General features: G+C 40.7%; 2 protein-coding genes across 2 annotated transcripts in view; both read left to right on the top strand.

Annotated features, from left to right (window-relative positions):
• The window catches only part of LOC109204094 (protein SMG9), a 68,692-nt gene that overhangs the window by 35,431 nt on the left and 14,497 nt on the right, over nucleotides 1–18,764 (top strand). The gene's annotated exons all lie outside the window — the stretch shown is intronic.
• On the top strand, nucleotides 1,519–3,227 carry LOC102075554 (urokinase plasminogen activator surface receptor). Its single transcript, XM_019364958.2, has 5 exons — nucleotides 1,519–1,628; nucleotides 1,908–2,024; nucleotides 2,101–2,247; nucleotides 2,586–2,696; nucleotides 2,784–3,227. The coding sequence occupies exons 1-5, from the start codon at nucleotides 1,583–1,585 to the stop codon at nucleotides 3,065–3,067; spliced, it is 705 nt and encodes a 234-aa protein (XP_019220503.1). The 5' UTR covers nucleotides 1,519–1,582; the 3' UTR covers nucleotides 3,068–3,227.

Raw genomic sequence — 18,764 nt, 5'->3', positions numbered from 1 at the left:
GCAGCAGCCAATGATGCAACAGCATTTCCAGGAGCATTCTGATCACTGAGCTCTGTGGGTGTCCTCACAACCAACCCTGAAGAGCTACCAACACATCCCAGTTGCCATCGTTGAGGGGGCATCTGGTGAAAAAAAAAAAGTCATAGGAAGTGCAGGCTGTGTAGGAAGTGAACACCCTTTGTGTATGAGGCATGCAAAGTGCTTCTGTATGTTATTGTGGACAGGAACTGTCACAGGGCCTATCACACCTCCACCGCAGATACTGAACAGTAACATTCTGTGTTCCTGTGAACAGTCCTGTGTTCCTGTGACACTTGAGTTTGATTGCAATATTGTATATAATTTTTTTTATGTTTGTTTGTTGTTATGTTGCTAAATTTTGCACAATATGCATTTTATTCATTTTTGTTTTTGCTACAGTTTGCAAAAATGAGTGCATCTCAAAAATGAAGTCATGAAAACACTCAAAATAAATGTTATGTAGTTTAAAAGGACTTTGTGCAACTGTTTTTTCATTGACAGTTTTGAGGTATGTATCTTTGGCCTTTCCTGTATCAAGAAAAATATGTGAAAAACAAAAACACTTTTTTCATTTTTATGTGGTTTATTGCACTTTTTTTTTTTTTTTTTTTTTAGCAATTTCTATAGTTACTGTGGATTTATTACACAGATTTTATTAAAATTTGGTGTATGACAGTTGTGTTGATGTACAGAAAGATAAAATACTCTAAAAATGGCACCACAGCCATGTAAAAATATAACGATAAGCTCTGATGGACTTGTTCTAAAGTAGGCTTACAACGCATGAAAAAGTACAGGGAGCACAGAGGTCACATAATGATCTTGTTTTAAAGAAGTAAAATATGGATGTGTTATTATGTCCATTTGAAGAATTCTGCAGATTGTGATTCTACTAGTAGACTAGTGATGTTGGCACAGTAAATTTGCATGACAGTTTTTGTACCTGGATTTTAAGTAATTAAATTTGATTAGTGGCTTATCCAAAAGCCAGCCAGTCATTCAAGTGAACCAAATCATGTTCAAAATATACACAGTTTTATTGCTGGACTAGCCTTCTATTTGAAATAAAGATTAATGGCAGCTATGTTTCATTCTTACCAGCTTTCACAGGATCTCAGAAAAGCAATACAGGGAAACCAAAGCTAAAGAAAAAGTCCAAAAAGCTCTATAACTATTAATATATATATTTATATTTTTTGTAAGACAATTTATTTACAAATTGAACAAAGGCTGTTGCTGCTATCTCTAACGGTGGACGTGCAAAGATCACTGCTACAAAGGCCCAATCCTGATAGAGAATTAAGCAATTCTAAAACCTTATGATAAACTATACTTGAACTATGTGGAAACTGTGAAAATGTGGAAAATGAAATAAAGTAAAAATAAGTAGAAAACAAAATTAGATTTGGTTTCAAAGTCTTTTTTTGATAGTTAGGTTGCTTTACTGTCAAAGGCAGAATTAAGGAGTGGTCAGACAGAGAAGACCACTCCCCACAATGAGAATTACTTATAACCTGAACAGAAACTAAACTAAGATTCACTTCTATCTGACCATCACATAATGCAGATCCTTGTGCTGATCCTTGGCATCGTGCTGCTCCCTAAAGGCAAGATTTGTTCAGTTATCTGTTCTTTAACATTTTTATGAAAGTGAGTTCTGTAATATTCAGTAAAATATTTTATTTTTTAATGCTTTTACAATACGTTTTATTACAACCCATCTGAAATTTGTCAACCTTCTGTCAACCTTAAAATGATTGTACTTTTTATTGTTCCGTTAGTCTTCTATGTTTTTAATCTGTTTATTTTAGTGAATGTTTTAGAATTTGTCCATGCAGTGAAAGGAGTAAAGCTGATTTAATTCAACTTTATCTTTGTTTTATCAGCCTGCGCATTGATATGTTTTGGCTGCATACCTGGACTCTCTGGAAGGTGCACTCAGACAACAAATTATTGTCCTTTCAGTACTCTGTGTGGTTCAATCAGAGTGACTTCATATGCATGTATGATATTTTATGGTCCTTGTTTTACTATTCTTTTGAATTGGTTCAGTTTTTAATGGGTCCTCTTTGATTGCAGATGGTTCAAAAGTGGCTGATATTAAAATGAAAACGTGTGCTGTGGCTGAACAATGCGTTGGGGGCTCAATCAACTTTGGTGTTGCCCAAACTCGAATTACCAGCAATTGTTGCACCTCTGAACTTTGCAACTTTCAAGATGCCCCTGGTAATTTATGTAACTTCCTGTCATTGAAACTCACATTTTGTATCATGACCTGTCTTTTTAAATAAAAAAAGACTAAAAAACACATTTTTTTAATTAATCATGTTGAGAAAGTTCCAACGTGAGTCAGGCCAAGAGAGTTTGCTCAGGGCAAAATAATCGATCTGGGAAAATTTTGTGACTGAATTAGCACAGAGAAGAAAACTCAAACAATAAACATATTAATAACATGTATGTGGGTTTTTTTCTTCAGGTTGGTGTAGTCTGATGTTTTTTGGCACTGCTTATTTTGGCAAAATAAGCAGTGAAAAAAATATCACATATATCTCTTTGTGTCACAGAGGGCAGCATCTCCTCTCCAAATGGGAAAAAGTGCTTCCAATGTGATGGAATTGATTGCACAAAAACTCTAAAATGCAATGGAAATGAGGACCACTGTATCTCAACAGCAGGTAACAGGCCTACAGCATTCAGTGTTACCATGTTTGTTCTTTTCTGCTCAGAAAATGTTCAGTGATTCCCTCTTTTCATTTCCTCAGTGACTGTAGAAGGGAAGAAGGTGACTGTAAAGGGCTGCGCCTCCAAGCTGATTTGCTCAAAGACGCAATCTGCACAGATCTCAGCAATTATTGGAGAAGAAATCAACTGCTGCCAGGGTGACCTTTGCAACAGTGCCAGGATGACAACAACATCACAGCCCAGCAGGACAACTGCTGACACAACAACAACAACATCACAGCCCAGCAGTACAACTGCTGGGACTACAGCTGTTGGCCTTCTGCTTTTTGTGACACCGCTGATCTCTTTGGTCTTGTTCTCTTAGCTGATGGAAACAACAACATCACAGCTCAAATTTACTTCTAAACTTCACAATGCCTTCTCACGTATCTCCAGAGCTTAAAAAAAAATAGAAATTTATGCATCTAAACATTATTTTGAGTTTTTGGAAAAACATAAATGAATACATTTCTTAAAATCCTGTATGTATCTCTGTTTTCTTTAAGTCTCTAAAACATTTTGCACTCACATTTGAAAGTTACAGTAAGAATGAAAGGAGTCAGTGAGACATTTTCTCAAATAAATAGAAAAGTAAAATACAAATATAGTGGATTTTGACTTATGAAATGTGTACGAGAATCGCACAGCTAGTGGAGGAATACTCATTATTCTTGTCAGCTACAAATTGCATTGCAAGTTTGCAACTGACACACAAAGAGATGATGATGTACAGTCAAAAGTTTAAATAAAATCGCCCTCTGCATTAATCTAAATTGTACTTTTAGGCTTTTGATGACAGTTTTAAAACAAAAATAAATTCTTTGGCATGCCAAAGAAACTTACAAAATATCTGTTTGTCTGATTTTTCTTTTTATCTTTTTAAACATATATACACACATATATATATAAAATACACACACACACACACACACACACACACACACACACACATATACATAAATAAAGAGTGCTATTTTACATACTTTAAGTACATTTTCAAATGGTATTGTCTTTAAATATTAATAATAGAAATTTCAATATAAGGTGCAGTTTTTCCTCTTAAAAAACGCAGAAACATAAAAGGTTATTTAACCAGCTTCATCTTTAAACTCTGAGTAACCTTAGCCAACATTATTGTGTACATTAGGCTAAAACAGTGTGATCATCGAGCATTTTAGTGCAAAAAAATAACAAACTCATTGGACTCACAATACCTCCGTGTTTATTTACTGTTTGTCCCTTTCAGCCAGTTACTTAGACAAACTAGCCTGTCCACATTTTCAGAGATCAAGGCAGCTCTCTTTTTTGTTACTATGTGACCTGCAAGTGAGAACAGTCTCTCACGTGTGACAGAAGTGGCAGGACTAATCAAATACTTGCGGGCCAGGTCAGACAGCTGTGGGTGGGTCCCTCCTCGACTGGGCCACCACTGCAGTGGGCAGTCTGTCTCGCTGATAGTGGAGTCTGCTCTGTACAACCTTTGTTACCAGAGATGGGCTGTAATCTGATTACTTTTTTCAAGTAACGAGTAATGTAAGGGATTACTATTGCAAAAACGGTAATTAGATTACCGTTACTTTCACGTAGGAACGCTGCGTTACTGTGTTACTAAAACCGTGATTTTTTGCGAGAACGTCTCATGACAGTGATGTAAGCGAGTGCGACGTTCGTGACAACAGCTGTGTGCAGATCAACAATGGACAGTGCGGGAGAGAGTATGAGCGTGCAGCGTTTAAAGCGTGGAAGTACTGACCTTACTTTGAGTTTAATTCCATAAAAAGTGACAAAAACATTAGCGTCCGCTGTTCACTGCGTGGGAAGAAAACTTCTTTTTACAGCGAAAAAACCCCTAAACTTCCAAGCAAGCACCGAGTGCGCTACGACGTAATGTGAAATTCACAGAGAAACTCGCGGATTCTTCAACTGACCGCTGCGGCACACCTGCACCAGGGTAAACCTCCGCCTACCCCAGTCCTGCTTTACAGGTGAAAATAGAGCAACAGGACCGCTAGTCTTTGATTTTATTTATTTTCTGCTGTGTTTTACTTTCATCTATTTGAAAGACTGAGTGTAAACACAAAAAAATATTTTATTTTATGTGCTGGAATGTGCAGAAAATAGCTTTAAATGTTAAACAAATTTCTTCCAGTCAGAGAATGTTGCATATAATTAAGTTTTTGCTTGATGCATAAAGTTAAAAGATTTAAAGTTTAAAGTTTTAAAAAGAGACATTTCCATTTGATTACATTTTGTATGACGGATTATGCAGAAAAAGTAGAATTGGGCTGAAAGATCTATCGCTTTATCACCTATTCAGGTTGTAAATCGTGTTTTTAAAAAGTAACTAAGTAACTAAGTAATTAATTACTTTTGAAAATAAGTAATTAGTAAAGTAACGGGATTACTTTTTGGGGGAGGTAATCAGTAATTAGTAACTGATTACTTTTTTCAAGTAACTTGACCAACACTGTTTGTTACACAGGGCTTCCTCATCTGAATCAGAGTGTGAAGACAACGAAGAGAGAAGGAGGCTTTTTGTCTTTGCTGGCTCCTTTGTGGTGGCATCTTTACACTGTTCCTGCAGCAGGGCCGCAAGGCTGGTCCAAACTTCTTCTCGCTCTCCCCTTGCAAGACACTTAAAATCCTTAAAGCATAGGTCAAGCACAGTAACTATCTTGAGCCACTGATGGTTGAGTGTAGCAAAACATCAGGATAAGTCCTTTGTGAAGGCAGTCTTAAATTTCACCATGTAGTTTGAGTCATCATCGGAAACCTCCGTGGTGTGATGCAGGTGGCAGAAAGTAGCTAAAACCACTGAACATGAGACATGTCTCACCACTAGAAACTCAGTCACAAACCTGTAGTAGACAAGAAAGTAATTACTAATCTACACAATAACTGTCAACTATGGAGCTTTTTGAAGAAACAATAACAATAAGTTAAAAAATAGTTTTATTTTCCTCCATGGCTCAAGGACAGTCACCAGCTTTTGGATTTTACCAGCTCTGATGGAGTTAAAATGACTCGCTTGTGCTTTTGTTTGTCTAACTGGAATATCTTTGAACATCAGGACCTGGAAATGTTCACAGACAGTGTTTTCTGCTACATAAAACACTGCATAGACATTGTTACAGTAAGCAAATGTATCTGGGCTTATCCCAACCAAAAGCCCTGAATGACCTGGGAGGTCCAGCAGCTGCTGAAGGAGAGGAACATCGCTTTCATGTCTGGTAACAGGGACCACAACACCTCGACCCAATCCAACCTGAAGAGAGGCATCAGAGAGGCATCAGAGAGGCCAAGGGGGACTATAGGAGGAGGACTGAGGACCATCTGGAGAGTAACAACAGCCGGCAGGTGTGGCAGGGCATCCAGCATCTGACAAACTTGTGCTTCTAAACTATTCTTTACAGCAGCACCTTTTCTCCTTCATTTTCGATCGCAAACATATACCCATGCACACTGACATGTGCACACGCACACTCATATACATGCACTCACACATACACGCGCGCCCAACTTTGCATTGGGACAGCCTGGTTGCATAATATTCAAAAATTAATTTAAAAAAATCATTCATAATCATCTTTGATAGCTGATGCCAAACTTTCAACTCATTCTTCCTCTGGGCCACCTACTGTACACCTCAGGCAGGTGTCGTCTCTATCATTTGCAATATTCGTCCAAAATTATAGGACAGTTGCTCAAACTCAATACAGCCAAGACAGTACAATAATGTCATTTTTAAAAAAAATCATTAAAAATCATCTTTGATAGTTGACCGCAATCTTATAAACAATACATTTGCATAATGACAATGTCATAATGCATATATACTGTTTATAAGATTTGGGAAACCTGCAGTCAGCTGAGACTGAAGAAGTCACTTAGGTGAGTGATGAAATGTTTCTCCCACTGAAAACGCTATGTCCAGATGAACAGAATCAACTTTACTTACCTGGATGATTAAGAATGCATCAAGTCATAATTTTCAAAAATTCATTAAAAATTATTCTGGATAGTTGAAGCCAAACTTTCAACACATTTCTCCTCTTGTATACCTTGTACTTCTGTACTTCTGTGCCAAAGTTCATCTCTATCCACTGCATCAAAAATTATTCAAAATTAATTTAGCAAAAATGCTGCTGAGAGTCATGGCAGAGACTAGAAGGAGACAGCATATTGGCTTGTCTTCACTGACTCCCTTTTAAATCCAGAATTTAATTTTGAAACCTTTTCCTCACATACAACGTCTTGAGCAATCCGGCCCTATTTTATATTAAAGTCCGCACAGCACCATATCTCTCTCTCTCTCGCTATATGTATATATATATATATATACATATACATACATATACATATATACATATATACATATACACATATACATATACACATATACATATATATATATATATACACACCAGAGGCCTGGGAGCTTGAGGGTCCTGAGCAGTATCTTAGCTGTTCCTAAGACTGCGCTCTTCATCACTCAACGATCCTTCTATCGTACTTGGGGCTTGGTGCTCAATCTCGGGTGGGGTAATGATATCTTCCTCCTGACCTGTCGACCTGCCTCCCCCTTGCTGTAGCATGGGTGTTGTACCTCGTCAATCTCTAGCTGTGAGAGCAGTCACTTCTTCCGCATGTTGGAACACTGAGCTACTAGTTGTTTCATCAATGTGGATGTTGGGTATGGAAGATTCCATAGGTCCCTCATCCTATTCATGTAAACCCTTCAGCCATGGTTACTTGCGTAGTAGCATTCCAACAAAGCCCTATTTTTGTCTCTTGCACACCGATGCCTTCTTGTTCCAGTAGCCCACTTCTCATCAGGGTGTCCTGCTCCCTCAACACCTGACGCGGACCTTGTTGATCCGGGCGACGTCTGAGCCGGCATGACTTCATACGTATCTGTCTCACACATGTCTGCGGTAGGCTTAGCATAGGTGGTCTAGCCTTAGGACCCCTGGCGGGAAATGAACTCGCAACTGCCGGTCCAGAGGCGTATAGTCTTACCCCTATATATATATATATATATGGAGAGAGAAAGAGAGAGAGAGAGAGAGAGAGAGAATGCATAGTATGCAAACGGCTAACAAACAAACATTATAGATGGCTAACAAACAAACATTGAGAATAGGACAAAGCCACAATGGCTAAATAATACTGTCCTGAACACAGTCCAAAATATTCAATAAGCCACATCACTGTCTACTGTCCATCTACTGTTTACTTTCATAGCCAAGTGACTAACAAATGTAAACAGAATTTTTCACTATCCCTACTAATTAATGTTATCTTGTTGTATCTCTGTTGTGGTCAGTGCTATCTTCTATGCTGTTGCATGCTGGGGCAGCAGGTTGAGGGTCGCAGATGCCAACAGACTAAATAAACCGATCCACAAGGCCAGTAATGTTGTGGGGATGGAGCTGCGCTTCCTTAGGGTGGTGTCTGACAGGCGGATGTTGTCCAAGATAGAGACAATGCTGGATAATACTTCCCACCCACTCTATAACGTACTGACTAGTCACAGGAGCACGTTCAGTGCGCGACTGAGATTACCAAAAAGAACCACTGAATGACACAGGAAATCATTCCTGCCCATGGCCATCTCCCTGTACAACTCCTCCATGTAACACACTGTAAACACTGCAATAGTTACACCCTTTTTGCACATGCTCTTTTCTACTCTGTAATATTTTTGTCAATTTTCTTAATATATTTATTTACAATCACCTTTGCTAATTCTTGATATTTATAATTGAGTCATCTGTATACATTAGTCCTATTTCTTAAATGTGTAAAATCTTTAACATATTGTATTGTTTAAATAGCTTAGACTGTTACTGTTACTGCTTTTACAGTTTCTTCAACTGTAACCCACATAATTTCCTTAGGGATTAATAAAGTATTCTGATTCTGATTATTTCAGGATATATGACCTCTCATTCTCCAGTGACACATCTGCTTACCTGTATCTTTTGCTCATTTCTCCTCCTCGTCTTTTCTCTTTTTTCTAAACTGAGCACCTGATGGCTTTGAACTTTTCTTGTCCATCTTCCACTGGTTTTACTTTTGCACTCCAGTATGAACACCCATCCCCCAACCTGAGGATCACCGTAACATAAACTAACAGACCTACACCTTAGTGCACAGATTCAGTTTGTTTAAGGTTTTTTTTCTGGAGCAGCCCAGGAAAAAAATCATTAATACATAATGGACTTGGATTTACAACATTATGAATGAAATGTGCTCTATTTAGAAGCAGCCCGCCCTTTTTCGACAGGTTGTGTGTGAGACTTCAGCACGGCAGCAGCAGCAAGTAGGCACAGCGACGGCCCTCGCGCTCACTTTTCGCGGATATGTGTCTGATAGAATTTAGAAATGTCTATACCATGATGTCTGGTGTTTTTGTGTTTGTTGGTTTGTTTTTACTTTGTTTTATTTTGCGAGCTGGTTATTAGATGCCGCTCCAGCCAGCCAGAGAAATCCCCCCAAAATTCAAGTCTTCTTTAAGCTGATTTTTTTTTTATCTCACTCAACGTAAATGTAGCATTCCAGCGTTACTGCAATTATTATTCGTGTGGTGAACCTAAATTATTTTCTCTCAAAATGGTCTCTCAAAACACAAAGTTATTGAGTTACACAACGGCTCTTTCAGGATCACCTGAATGAATGCAGCTACTGTTGGCTTCTCTGTACTTTTTGGATAAAACTACACCTTCATGCAAGGTAACATATTAATTTTTCATATAACCAATTGTGTATTTCTCTATGAGCTGAGAGCACTGCTAGAAGCTTGTAACAGTTTTTTGAACTTTTGGTGGTGTTACCATTCTCTTCTCTGCTGAAATACTAGTGTTTTGACAATATAGACAGGTCTTTTCAAAAGCGCCTTGTTTTAGAGGACAAATTATGTAGCCGCCAACTTTTAAGTGCTCGGAGCATGTGCTAGCTTATTAGCAGCTAGCCAGCGGCCATGTGGTCAATGAAGGATGATGTCCTAAGGCTTCATCAAACTTCATTCTTACTGTTTTCTTTTTATAATCTAATAATGTGGCATTCTGTGTTTGTTATTATATAATGCCATATTCTAGTAGAAAGTATTGTTTTGAGGTGTCTTTAACAGCACTGCATAGTTTACTGAGGGTGTATAAAATTGAGTTGAAAAAACAAATTCATTTTGTCATTATTTCAATAATTAAATTTGTTTTCTGGTAATTAAAATTATGAGTTCGTTGAACTTAAAATAATCATTTCAACGCGAAGACAATCTAGCTCAAATTCATTCATTTTGTGTTCAGAATCAGCCTGTGCTGTTTTAGGATAATTTTAAGTTTACACAAAGAAAATCCAATTCTTTTGACATTTTTTAATTACATTTATGAACAACTAACAAAATTTGTGTTCTTTGAAAGAAGGATCTGAATCTGTTTTTCGAGTGTACATCTCTATATTTAAGAAAATGTTTTCTTTAAAAAATAAAATGTAATATAGCACATAAATCAAAGGGTTTGTTTTTTAACAAATGAAACAGATGATAGAGGAAACAAATTTTGTTCGCAATTTCTACAGTGGAAACCAATGAGTAGTTCATTTTGAGAGACCTGTATTTTTTTTTGAGTGCTCAGACTAAGTAGACAAGCACTATATAAATACCAGTCTGTTTACCTAAGTCTTTCTCATCTGATTAATCGATAACGATTAAACACTTAATCTGTGTTTGTGATAGTCAATATTATAGCTTATCAAATTGATAGGAAAAATAAATAAAATCTACACTTGGCTGACTTTCATCATATGCATTAGCTGCTGATTTATTTCTTTACAATCTAGATAATTTTGTTTCCATATTTTACTCCATTTTTAGTCCCTGCTTTACAGGTTAATATTGGAAGAATGTAAAATTAAATTTCTTGGGATTTGGAGGCAACTCCTAAGAGTTTATCGCCATCTAATGGACAAATATTGTTAAAGCAGGCAGTTTAAACATAGACATGAACTTTATTAATCTTAACTTTATTAATATTAATCTGGGGAAATTCACATTTTCTAGAACCAAAGGGGTAAGGCACACAAGTTAATTGAAAATATAATATATAGGAAAGGTTTTTCATCCTCTGGTGAGAAACTTCTGAACCATGACATGTTCAGATTTAAAAAGGTATTGGCCAATGAGAAATGGAGTGTTGCAAGTTGTCAGAGTTAGTCTATAATAACTTAAAGATATCTTTTAGTTATTTAGAAGGAAATAACATTTATTCTTGGTTATTTAAACATTTATTTTGAATTAATTGAAAATCAAAAAAACAGTGTGTTTTCTCATTATATTTTATGATTTGATTGACTGATTGATTGATAATACTTTATTTATCCCAAGGGAAATTGTTTTAAAGGCTGCCAGACAATCCGACACCATCATGAGCACCCCTTCTGACCATACATAGAATACACAAACATAACATTGGGAAAACAGGTCAGAGCAATGTTCCCTCTAATTTTTCATGTGTCTGAGCGAACACACAAACTCCCTGAGCGGTCCCTTGGACCACTCTGAGCAACATTAGACGTGTGCACTGTGGTCACGCCAGCATCGAATCCCTCCAAGTTACATGGTTTATTAAAATAATCAAATGACAGCATTTACATTTATGTTAGACTACTTTTAATTAAGTGCTTTAGCCCACTTACAATGAAAATTTAAAAAAAAAATCTTGTTCATGACCTGTGTAGTATGTTAACACTATTGAAAGTAAAAATAACTTTAACTCCAATCTTGAAGACACAACTATCTTTTTTTTTTTTTTTATAAAGCTCTGAGTGGTATTATGAGTATGAGTCTGTGGTCTGAGAGAGAGTCCTATAACTCTCTGTCTGCAAAATACAGTATATAATGACCAGTGTTAGGCAATTAATTATATAGTTACTTCTTCAAAAAAAGTAACTGAGTTTTGCAAACAACAAAGTTTTTTGCAGCTATTTACCTAAAAAATTTTAAATAAACATTTCAAACTATTTACAGAACAACAAAGCAAAAGTCAACAGTCCTCCAGCTGATGCAGGTGACCTTGAAGGAGAGGAGCAGATAGTTAAAACACAGTCCTGTTAGCAAGGAGAATTGTTGTTCTGGCCAGTCTTGGCCTTGGGTAGCCGCATGAAGGAGATGGTTGGTTGGGGTTTGAAAGAAGAACTGCATTCCAATTTTGCAGTTGATCTCAATGTCGATCACTGGTCACAGGTCTCTCAATTCCCATTGCAGAGCCATGAGCTTCTCCAAGATGTTATCCATAATGTGCTCAATAAACACAGTCTACTCATGGTTTGCCCATCGTCAATCGTGTCGGCCAGCCTTGTGGGGTCGTTCAATGTCCTCCACTGAGATTGTTGCCAAGCACACGAAGCAACCGACCATCGCGTATCCGGCAGCAAACTTCTCTGCAGGACAATCAGCCTCTCCTGAGCCCAGGCTTCTCTTCGAGAATAGGGTGTCACTTTCATTAAGGGACCAGTTGATAAGCCAAGGAGGAAAGATAAGGGAGGGAGTTTGAAAAATGATGCGTCCGCCTCCACCGAGAGCCAAGAGAATTTGGCACTCGGTGTAGTGCATTGCACTAAATTACTCAGCAAGTGAAACATTCTCAAACATATTTTCTGAAGAATATTATTTGTAATATTATTTTGTGGCCAGTAGGTGTTAGTGTGCAGATGGGTTTCAGAATCACAAACTCTTCCTTTGCCCATCACTACGTCACATACTGTGGTCTGTTGGTGAGGTAATCGACGTATGCAGTAATGCGACGGTTGACTCCTGCTCCTTACACCTTCTCCCTCAGCAGTGTCTGTTGGATTTTATTGAAAGCACCAAATAAATTTAAAAAAAAAACCTGACCCTCAGTACTTCCAGTGCTCTGGTCACCAGAGGTCGTAAGTGGCTGAGGATGGTCCTCTTTGGGCTTAGGTTAGGCTCTCGGTTGCGCTCTCGGTTGCGCCGTAAGATGGCTGCACCGACGAGAGCTCCCAGTCATCTCAGCAAAAATGTTATTATTTATTTTGTACTGCTTTCTATTTCTGTGCGCACAGCGCGATCATACACTCGGTATGACAGACAAACGCTTCTGGAGCTACGTTCGTCAGCCAGTTCGGACTTTACAGCGGGTTTCGACTCCGTGGACGCTCTGCTGCCTGGGATCCTTTGTTTACTTGCGCGACGTCGAGGGAAAACAAAGAGGGGGAAACGCGCCGGAGTTTTGTGCCGAACGCGACAGAGAAACAGCAAGCCACCTCTCCCCAGCATCCTGCTCGCGAATCTCCAGTCTCTGGACAACAAACTTGACGAGCTGCGTGCACGGATTAAACACCAACAAGACATCAGGAACTGCTGCGTTCTGGCCTTCACAGAGACATGGCTGGAGCCCAGCGTCCCCGACTGCGCCATCACGCCGAATGGATTCACTGTTTACCGGGGAGACCGAACGAAGGACTCAGGCAAGAAAAGGGGAGGAGAGGTGTGCTTTATGGTTAACTCTTTGTGGGCTAGAGATGCGTGTATCTTAAAAACTTACTGCTCTCAGAGCCTCAAGCTACTGACCATTAAAGTCAGGCCTTTTTACCTCCCGAGGGAGTTCAGCTCAGTTCTCCTTTCAGCTGTTTACATTCCCCCACACGCTGATAAAGCTACGGCTATGGACGAACTGTATGACATCATTATTGGACTTGAGAACAAAAACCCAGAAGCTGCCTTTATTGTGCTGGGAGACTTCAACAGAGCCAACATGAAGAAGGTTCTCCCCAAATACTATCAGCACATCTCCTTTCCCACAAGAGGTGATCAAACACTGGACCATTGTTACACTCCATTCAAAGAGTGCTACAAACCCCTCCCCCGCCCAGCTTTTGGTAAGGCAGACCATTGTTCCATACTGCTGCTGCCTGCATATAGACAAAGACTGAAACAGGTAAAACCAGTTTCCAGGGTTATTTACAAATGGGACAGTGAGGCTGAGGAGGTCCTGCAGGACTGCTTTGAGACAACTGACTGGCAGATATTTGTGGATGCAGCTGATGGCAACATCAATGAACTCACAGACTCTGTCATTGGATATATTGGAAAGTGCATGGATGATACCATCACTAAAACCACCGTCCGCATATATCCAAATCAGAAACCCTGGGTAAATAAAGACGTTCGGGCCAAGCTAAAAGTACGGGCCTCTGCCTTCAACTCCGGGGATGCTGATGCATATAAAGCAGCCAGGTATGACCTCCGAAAGTCCATAAAAAAGGCCAGAAAGGACTACAGGGACAAAATGGAGTCCAGCTACCACAGCTTTGACACCAGGTGACTGTGGAATGGACTGCGCTGCATCACTGACTACAAGAAGGTCAACACAGTCAGTGTTCAGCCCACTGCATCTCTCGCAGACGAGCTTAACAACTTCTATGCTCGTTTTGATGCAGACAACAGAGAGCAGATCCTCTACCCTCAGGAGGATAGTGAGGCTGCAACTTTAACTCTGAAAACAGAAGCTGTGAGATGGACCTTTAAAAAGGTCAATCCTCACAAAGCTCCAGGACCGGACGGCATCCCAGGCCGGCTACTCAGAGTGTGTGCAGACGAGCTGGCAGAGGTGTTCACCAACATCTTCAACCTCTCCCTGAGGCAGTCAGTGGTCCCCACGTCCCTCAAAGCATCCACCATCATTCCTGTTCCCAAAAAATCAGTGGTCTCCTGTCTGAATGACTACCGTCCTGTTGCACTGACATCCGTCATCATGAAGTGCCTGGAGCGGCTGGTCAAAGGTCACATCTGCTCCTCTGCTCTTCAGTTCGCCTATCGGACAAACAGAGCCACAGAGGATGCCATCGCCCTGGCAACGCACACCACCCTCACTCACCTGGAAAAAGAGAATACATATGCAAGGATGCTCTTCATCGACTACAGCTCGGCATTTAACACCATCATCCCCTCAAAACTTGCCACGAAGCTCGTCGACCTTGGGCTGGGAACACCAATCTGCAGATGGATCCTAAACTTCCTCACAAACAGGCCCCAGGTGGTGAGAGTTGGTAAGCACACCTCCTCATCACTCATCCTAAACACAGGTACGCCCCAGGGTTGTGTGCTTAGCCCCCTCCTATATTCCCTGTTCACACACGACTGTGTTGCTAAATATGAGTCCAACATCATCATCAAGTTTGCGGACGACACAACCATCATAGGCCTCATCACAGACAACGACGAGACAGCCTATAGAGAGGAGGTGATGGCACTGTACGAGTGGTGTCTGGAAAATAACCTGACTCTCAACATCAGCAAAACCAGAGAAATGATAGTGGACTACCGGAAACGACCAGTCAGAGAACACCAGCCCATCCACATCAACGGTGTCAAGGTCGAAAGGGTCAGCAGCTTCAAATTCCTTGGAGTCAACATCACCGAGGACTTCTCCTGGACCCTTCACACAGACACTGCTATCAGGAAAGCTCGCCAGCGGCTTTACTTCCTGAGGAGGCTGAGGAAGTTTGGCATGAACGCCAACATCACCTCAAATTTCTACAGGTGTGCAATCGAGAGCTTGCTGACGAGCTGCATCACAGTTTGGTACGGAAGCTGCTCTGCCAGCAGCCGGAAATCACTACAGAGGGTGGTGAAGGCAGCAGAGCACATCACTGGCACGAGGCTTCCTGCCATTCAGGACATTTATCTCCAGCGATGCCTCCGTAAAGCACACAGCATCATCAAGGACCACAGTCACCCAGCACATCAGCTCTTCTCCTTGTTACCATCTGGCAGACGTTACAGGAGTCTGTCTGCTCGGACTACAAGACTTAAAAACAGTTTTTACCACCAAGCCATACGACACCTCAACCACAACACTTAAACACACACAACACAGTCCACAGGATGCACTCAGAAGCTACCCTGCAGCTTCACAAGTACTCTGTTTAATCTGCACTGGTCACTCCACTTTATTGTTATTGATATTTATATTTAAGAGTGCAATACTGTAATTTTCTGCTGCTCATTCCTGTGCAATATCCCATCTGCAACCCCCCCGGTCATATTTCTTTTCAAGATTTTCTTATTTAATCACTAGTGTACATATATTTATATTTATAGATACATATATATTTAGTCATCTTTTCTCTTTTATCACGTCTCTGTAATATTTTGCTCTTTACTATTTTTCTATTTATTTTTTTATTATTTTATTTTATTATATTTTCTTCTACTGTACCATGCTACTGAGTGACTGCTGCTCGTCAAACACATTTCATTGCAATGTTGACCCTGTGCTAACTTGCATATGACAAATAAAACTGAAAACTGAAACTGTGGTGCTGTTTTTGCACTGAAACCACACATGGAGTCTTCCACAGGACAATGACCTTCCCCAGACTAAGGTTCTGATTAAAAAATAGTAAATTGAAAAGAAACAACTATATCAGCACACAATACTTAAACAGCCAGATAGACAAAGAGAAAGAAAAACAAGGAAAGGTGATATTAGGTAGGGTTAATGAAAAGATACATAACATTTTTATATTTCTTTCTTTCATTTGTTGTTAATCAACATTATTTTGAAAAATCTTGGGTCATTACTGGTGTCTTTTAAAGCTTATTACTGTTTCCTGTCTTCCATCCATCCATCCATCCTCATCCGCTTTATCCGAAGTCGGGTCGCGGGGGCAGCAGCCTAAGCAGAGAAGCCCAGACCTCCCTCTCCCCAGCCACCTCCTCCAGCTCATCCGGGGGAACACCAAGGCGTTCCCAGGCCAGCCGAGAGATATAATCTCTCCAGCGCGTCCTGGGTCTGCCCCGGGGCCTCCTCCCGGTGGGACATGCCCGGAACACCTCACCCAGGAGGCGCCCAGGGGGCATCCTTGTCAGATGCCCGAACCACCTCAACTGGCTCCTTTCGATGTGGAGGAGCAGCGGCTCTACTCTGAGCCCCTCCCGGATGGCCGAACTTCTCACCCTATCTCTAAGGGAGAGGCCAGCCACCCTTCGGAGGAAGCTCATTTCTGCCGCTTGTATCTGCGATCTCATTCTTTCGGTCACTACCCACAGCTCGTGGCCATAGGTGAGGGTCGGGACGTAGATCGACCGGTAAATTGAGAGCTTCGCTTTTACACTCAGCTCCCTCTTCACCACGACGGACCGGTGCAGCGTCCGCATCACTGCAGCCGCAGCACCAATCCGTCTGTCGATCTCCGGCTCCCTTCTCCCATCACTCGCGAACAAGACCCCGAGATACTTAAACTCCTCCACTTGGGGCAGGAACTCATCCCCGACCCGAAGTGGGCACTCCACCCTTTTCCGGCTGAGAACCATGGCCTCAGATTTGGAGGTGCTGATCCTGATTCCCGCTGCTTCACACTCGGCTGCGAACCGTTCCAGTGCGAGCTGGAGGCCCCCACCCGATGAAGCCATCAGAACCACATCATCCGCAAAAAGCAGAGATGAGATTCTGAGGCCACCGAAGTGAAAGCCCTCCGCCACTTGGCTGCGCCTAGAAATCCTGTCTTAACGTTCTTTATTGTTTTTTCAGGTTTCACTAATATTAGTATCTGGGATGGAGGGAAAAAGTCTCACAGATGTCTTTCACTTTCACTTATTCAAGTGAAATGCCTACTTAAGCTAAGAGGGAATAAGTGCATACATCAGTAGAACTTGTCTGCATACATTTTATCCTTCCTATCAAAACCTTGTGTTAAGAGTGAGGCACTGCTTGTGGACAAACAGGGGCGTTATAAGGCCTCCAGAGAGTGGAGTTTTCTAACAGAACATCTAGTTCGGTGTTTCCCAACCACTGTGCCGTGGCACATAGGTGTGCCATAAGAAATGATTAGGTGTGGCATGGAGGATTATCTGGTTCCACCTGGTTAGTACTCCAAGCTAGGGGTGGGTTTAAAAAAATCAATTCATCAATTAAAATCGATTCTAACTGGAATAAAACGATATTGATTCATTAAATCCTGAAATCGATTTTTTTTTTTTTTTAACATACATATGTAGTTTGCCGCGTATGAAACTTGCAAGTGGTTAACATGAGGAAGTCACGCGAGAGTTAAGTGACCTGGACGCATGAACCATCATGGCTACTCCCGTGAATGTGCCACCGAGCCTAAAGGCAGATGTCTGGCAATACTTTGGATTTAAGAACTGTGAAGACAGTGAAGAGCCGGACAAAAGCAAAGCCGTATGTAAGATGTGCAAAATGGAGGTAAAGCACTGTGGAAATACCACAAATCTCAGAAATCATTTAACAAGGCATCATCCAGATATCCCGCTAGCAAAAACGGCCGACACCAAGCTACGCTCACTCGAAAAGGCATTTGCAGTGAAGTTGGCATCCACTTCTCCACGTGCCCAAAAAATAACCCAGTCTGTCGCTACTTTCATATGTAAGGATATACGTCCGTACAGCGTTGTTGAAAATGATGGCTTCCAAAACCACATTAATACGCTAGAACCACGCTATGTTTTACCAACACGCAAACATTTGAGTGAAGTGGTAATCCCAAACATGTATGAAAAAGTGAAACACGATGTTACAGCCTCACTCAAGTCAGCAGAGAGAGTCACTATAACCTGTGACAGCTGGACATCCAGAGCAACAGACTATCACCTCGCACCATATCGACCAGGAGTGGAGACTCGTGTCTCATGTCTTACAGACAAGAACCACTGAAGCAAGCCACACAGCAGTTAATTTATCTGAAATTATGTTCAAAGCAATTGAAGAATGGGAGCTTACAAACAAAAATCCAGTCATCGTAACTGACAATGCTGCAAATATGGTGCGAGCTGTGGAAATAACGGGCTGGTTGCACATTGGTTGTTTTGCCCACACACTCAATTTAGCTTCACAAGCAGGACTGAAAGTTCCAGCTGTTGCTCAGCTGCTTGGCCGAGTGAGACGCATAGCATAATTTTTTCATCGCAGCACTGTTGCAAGTCGCAAGCTTAAAGAGAAGCAAAAGATACTGAATCTACCTGCCCATAAGCTTGTGAC

This window comes from Oreochromis niloticus, linkage group LG11 (genome assembly GCF_001858045.2).
Source record: "Oreochromis niloticus isolate F11D_XX linkage group LG11, O_niloticus_UMD_NMBU, whole genome shotgun sequence".
Taxonomy (NCBI): Eukaryota; Metazoa; Chordata; class Actinopteri; order Cichliformes; family Cichlidae; genus Oreochromis; species Oreochromis niloticus.
Note: the sequence above shows the minus strand (reverse complement) of the source record. Positions and strands in the feature narration are given on the sequence as shown.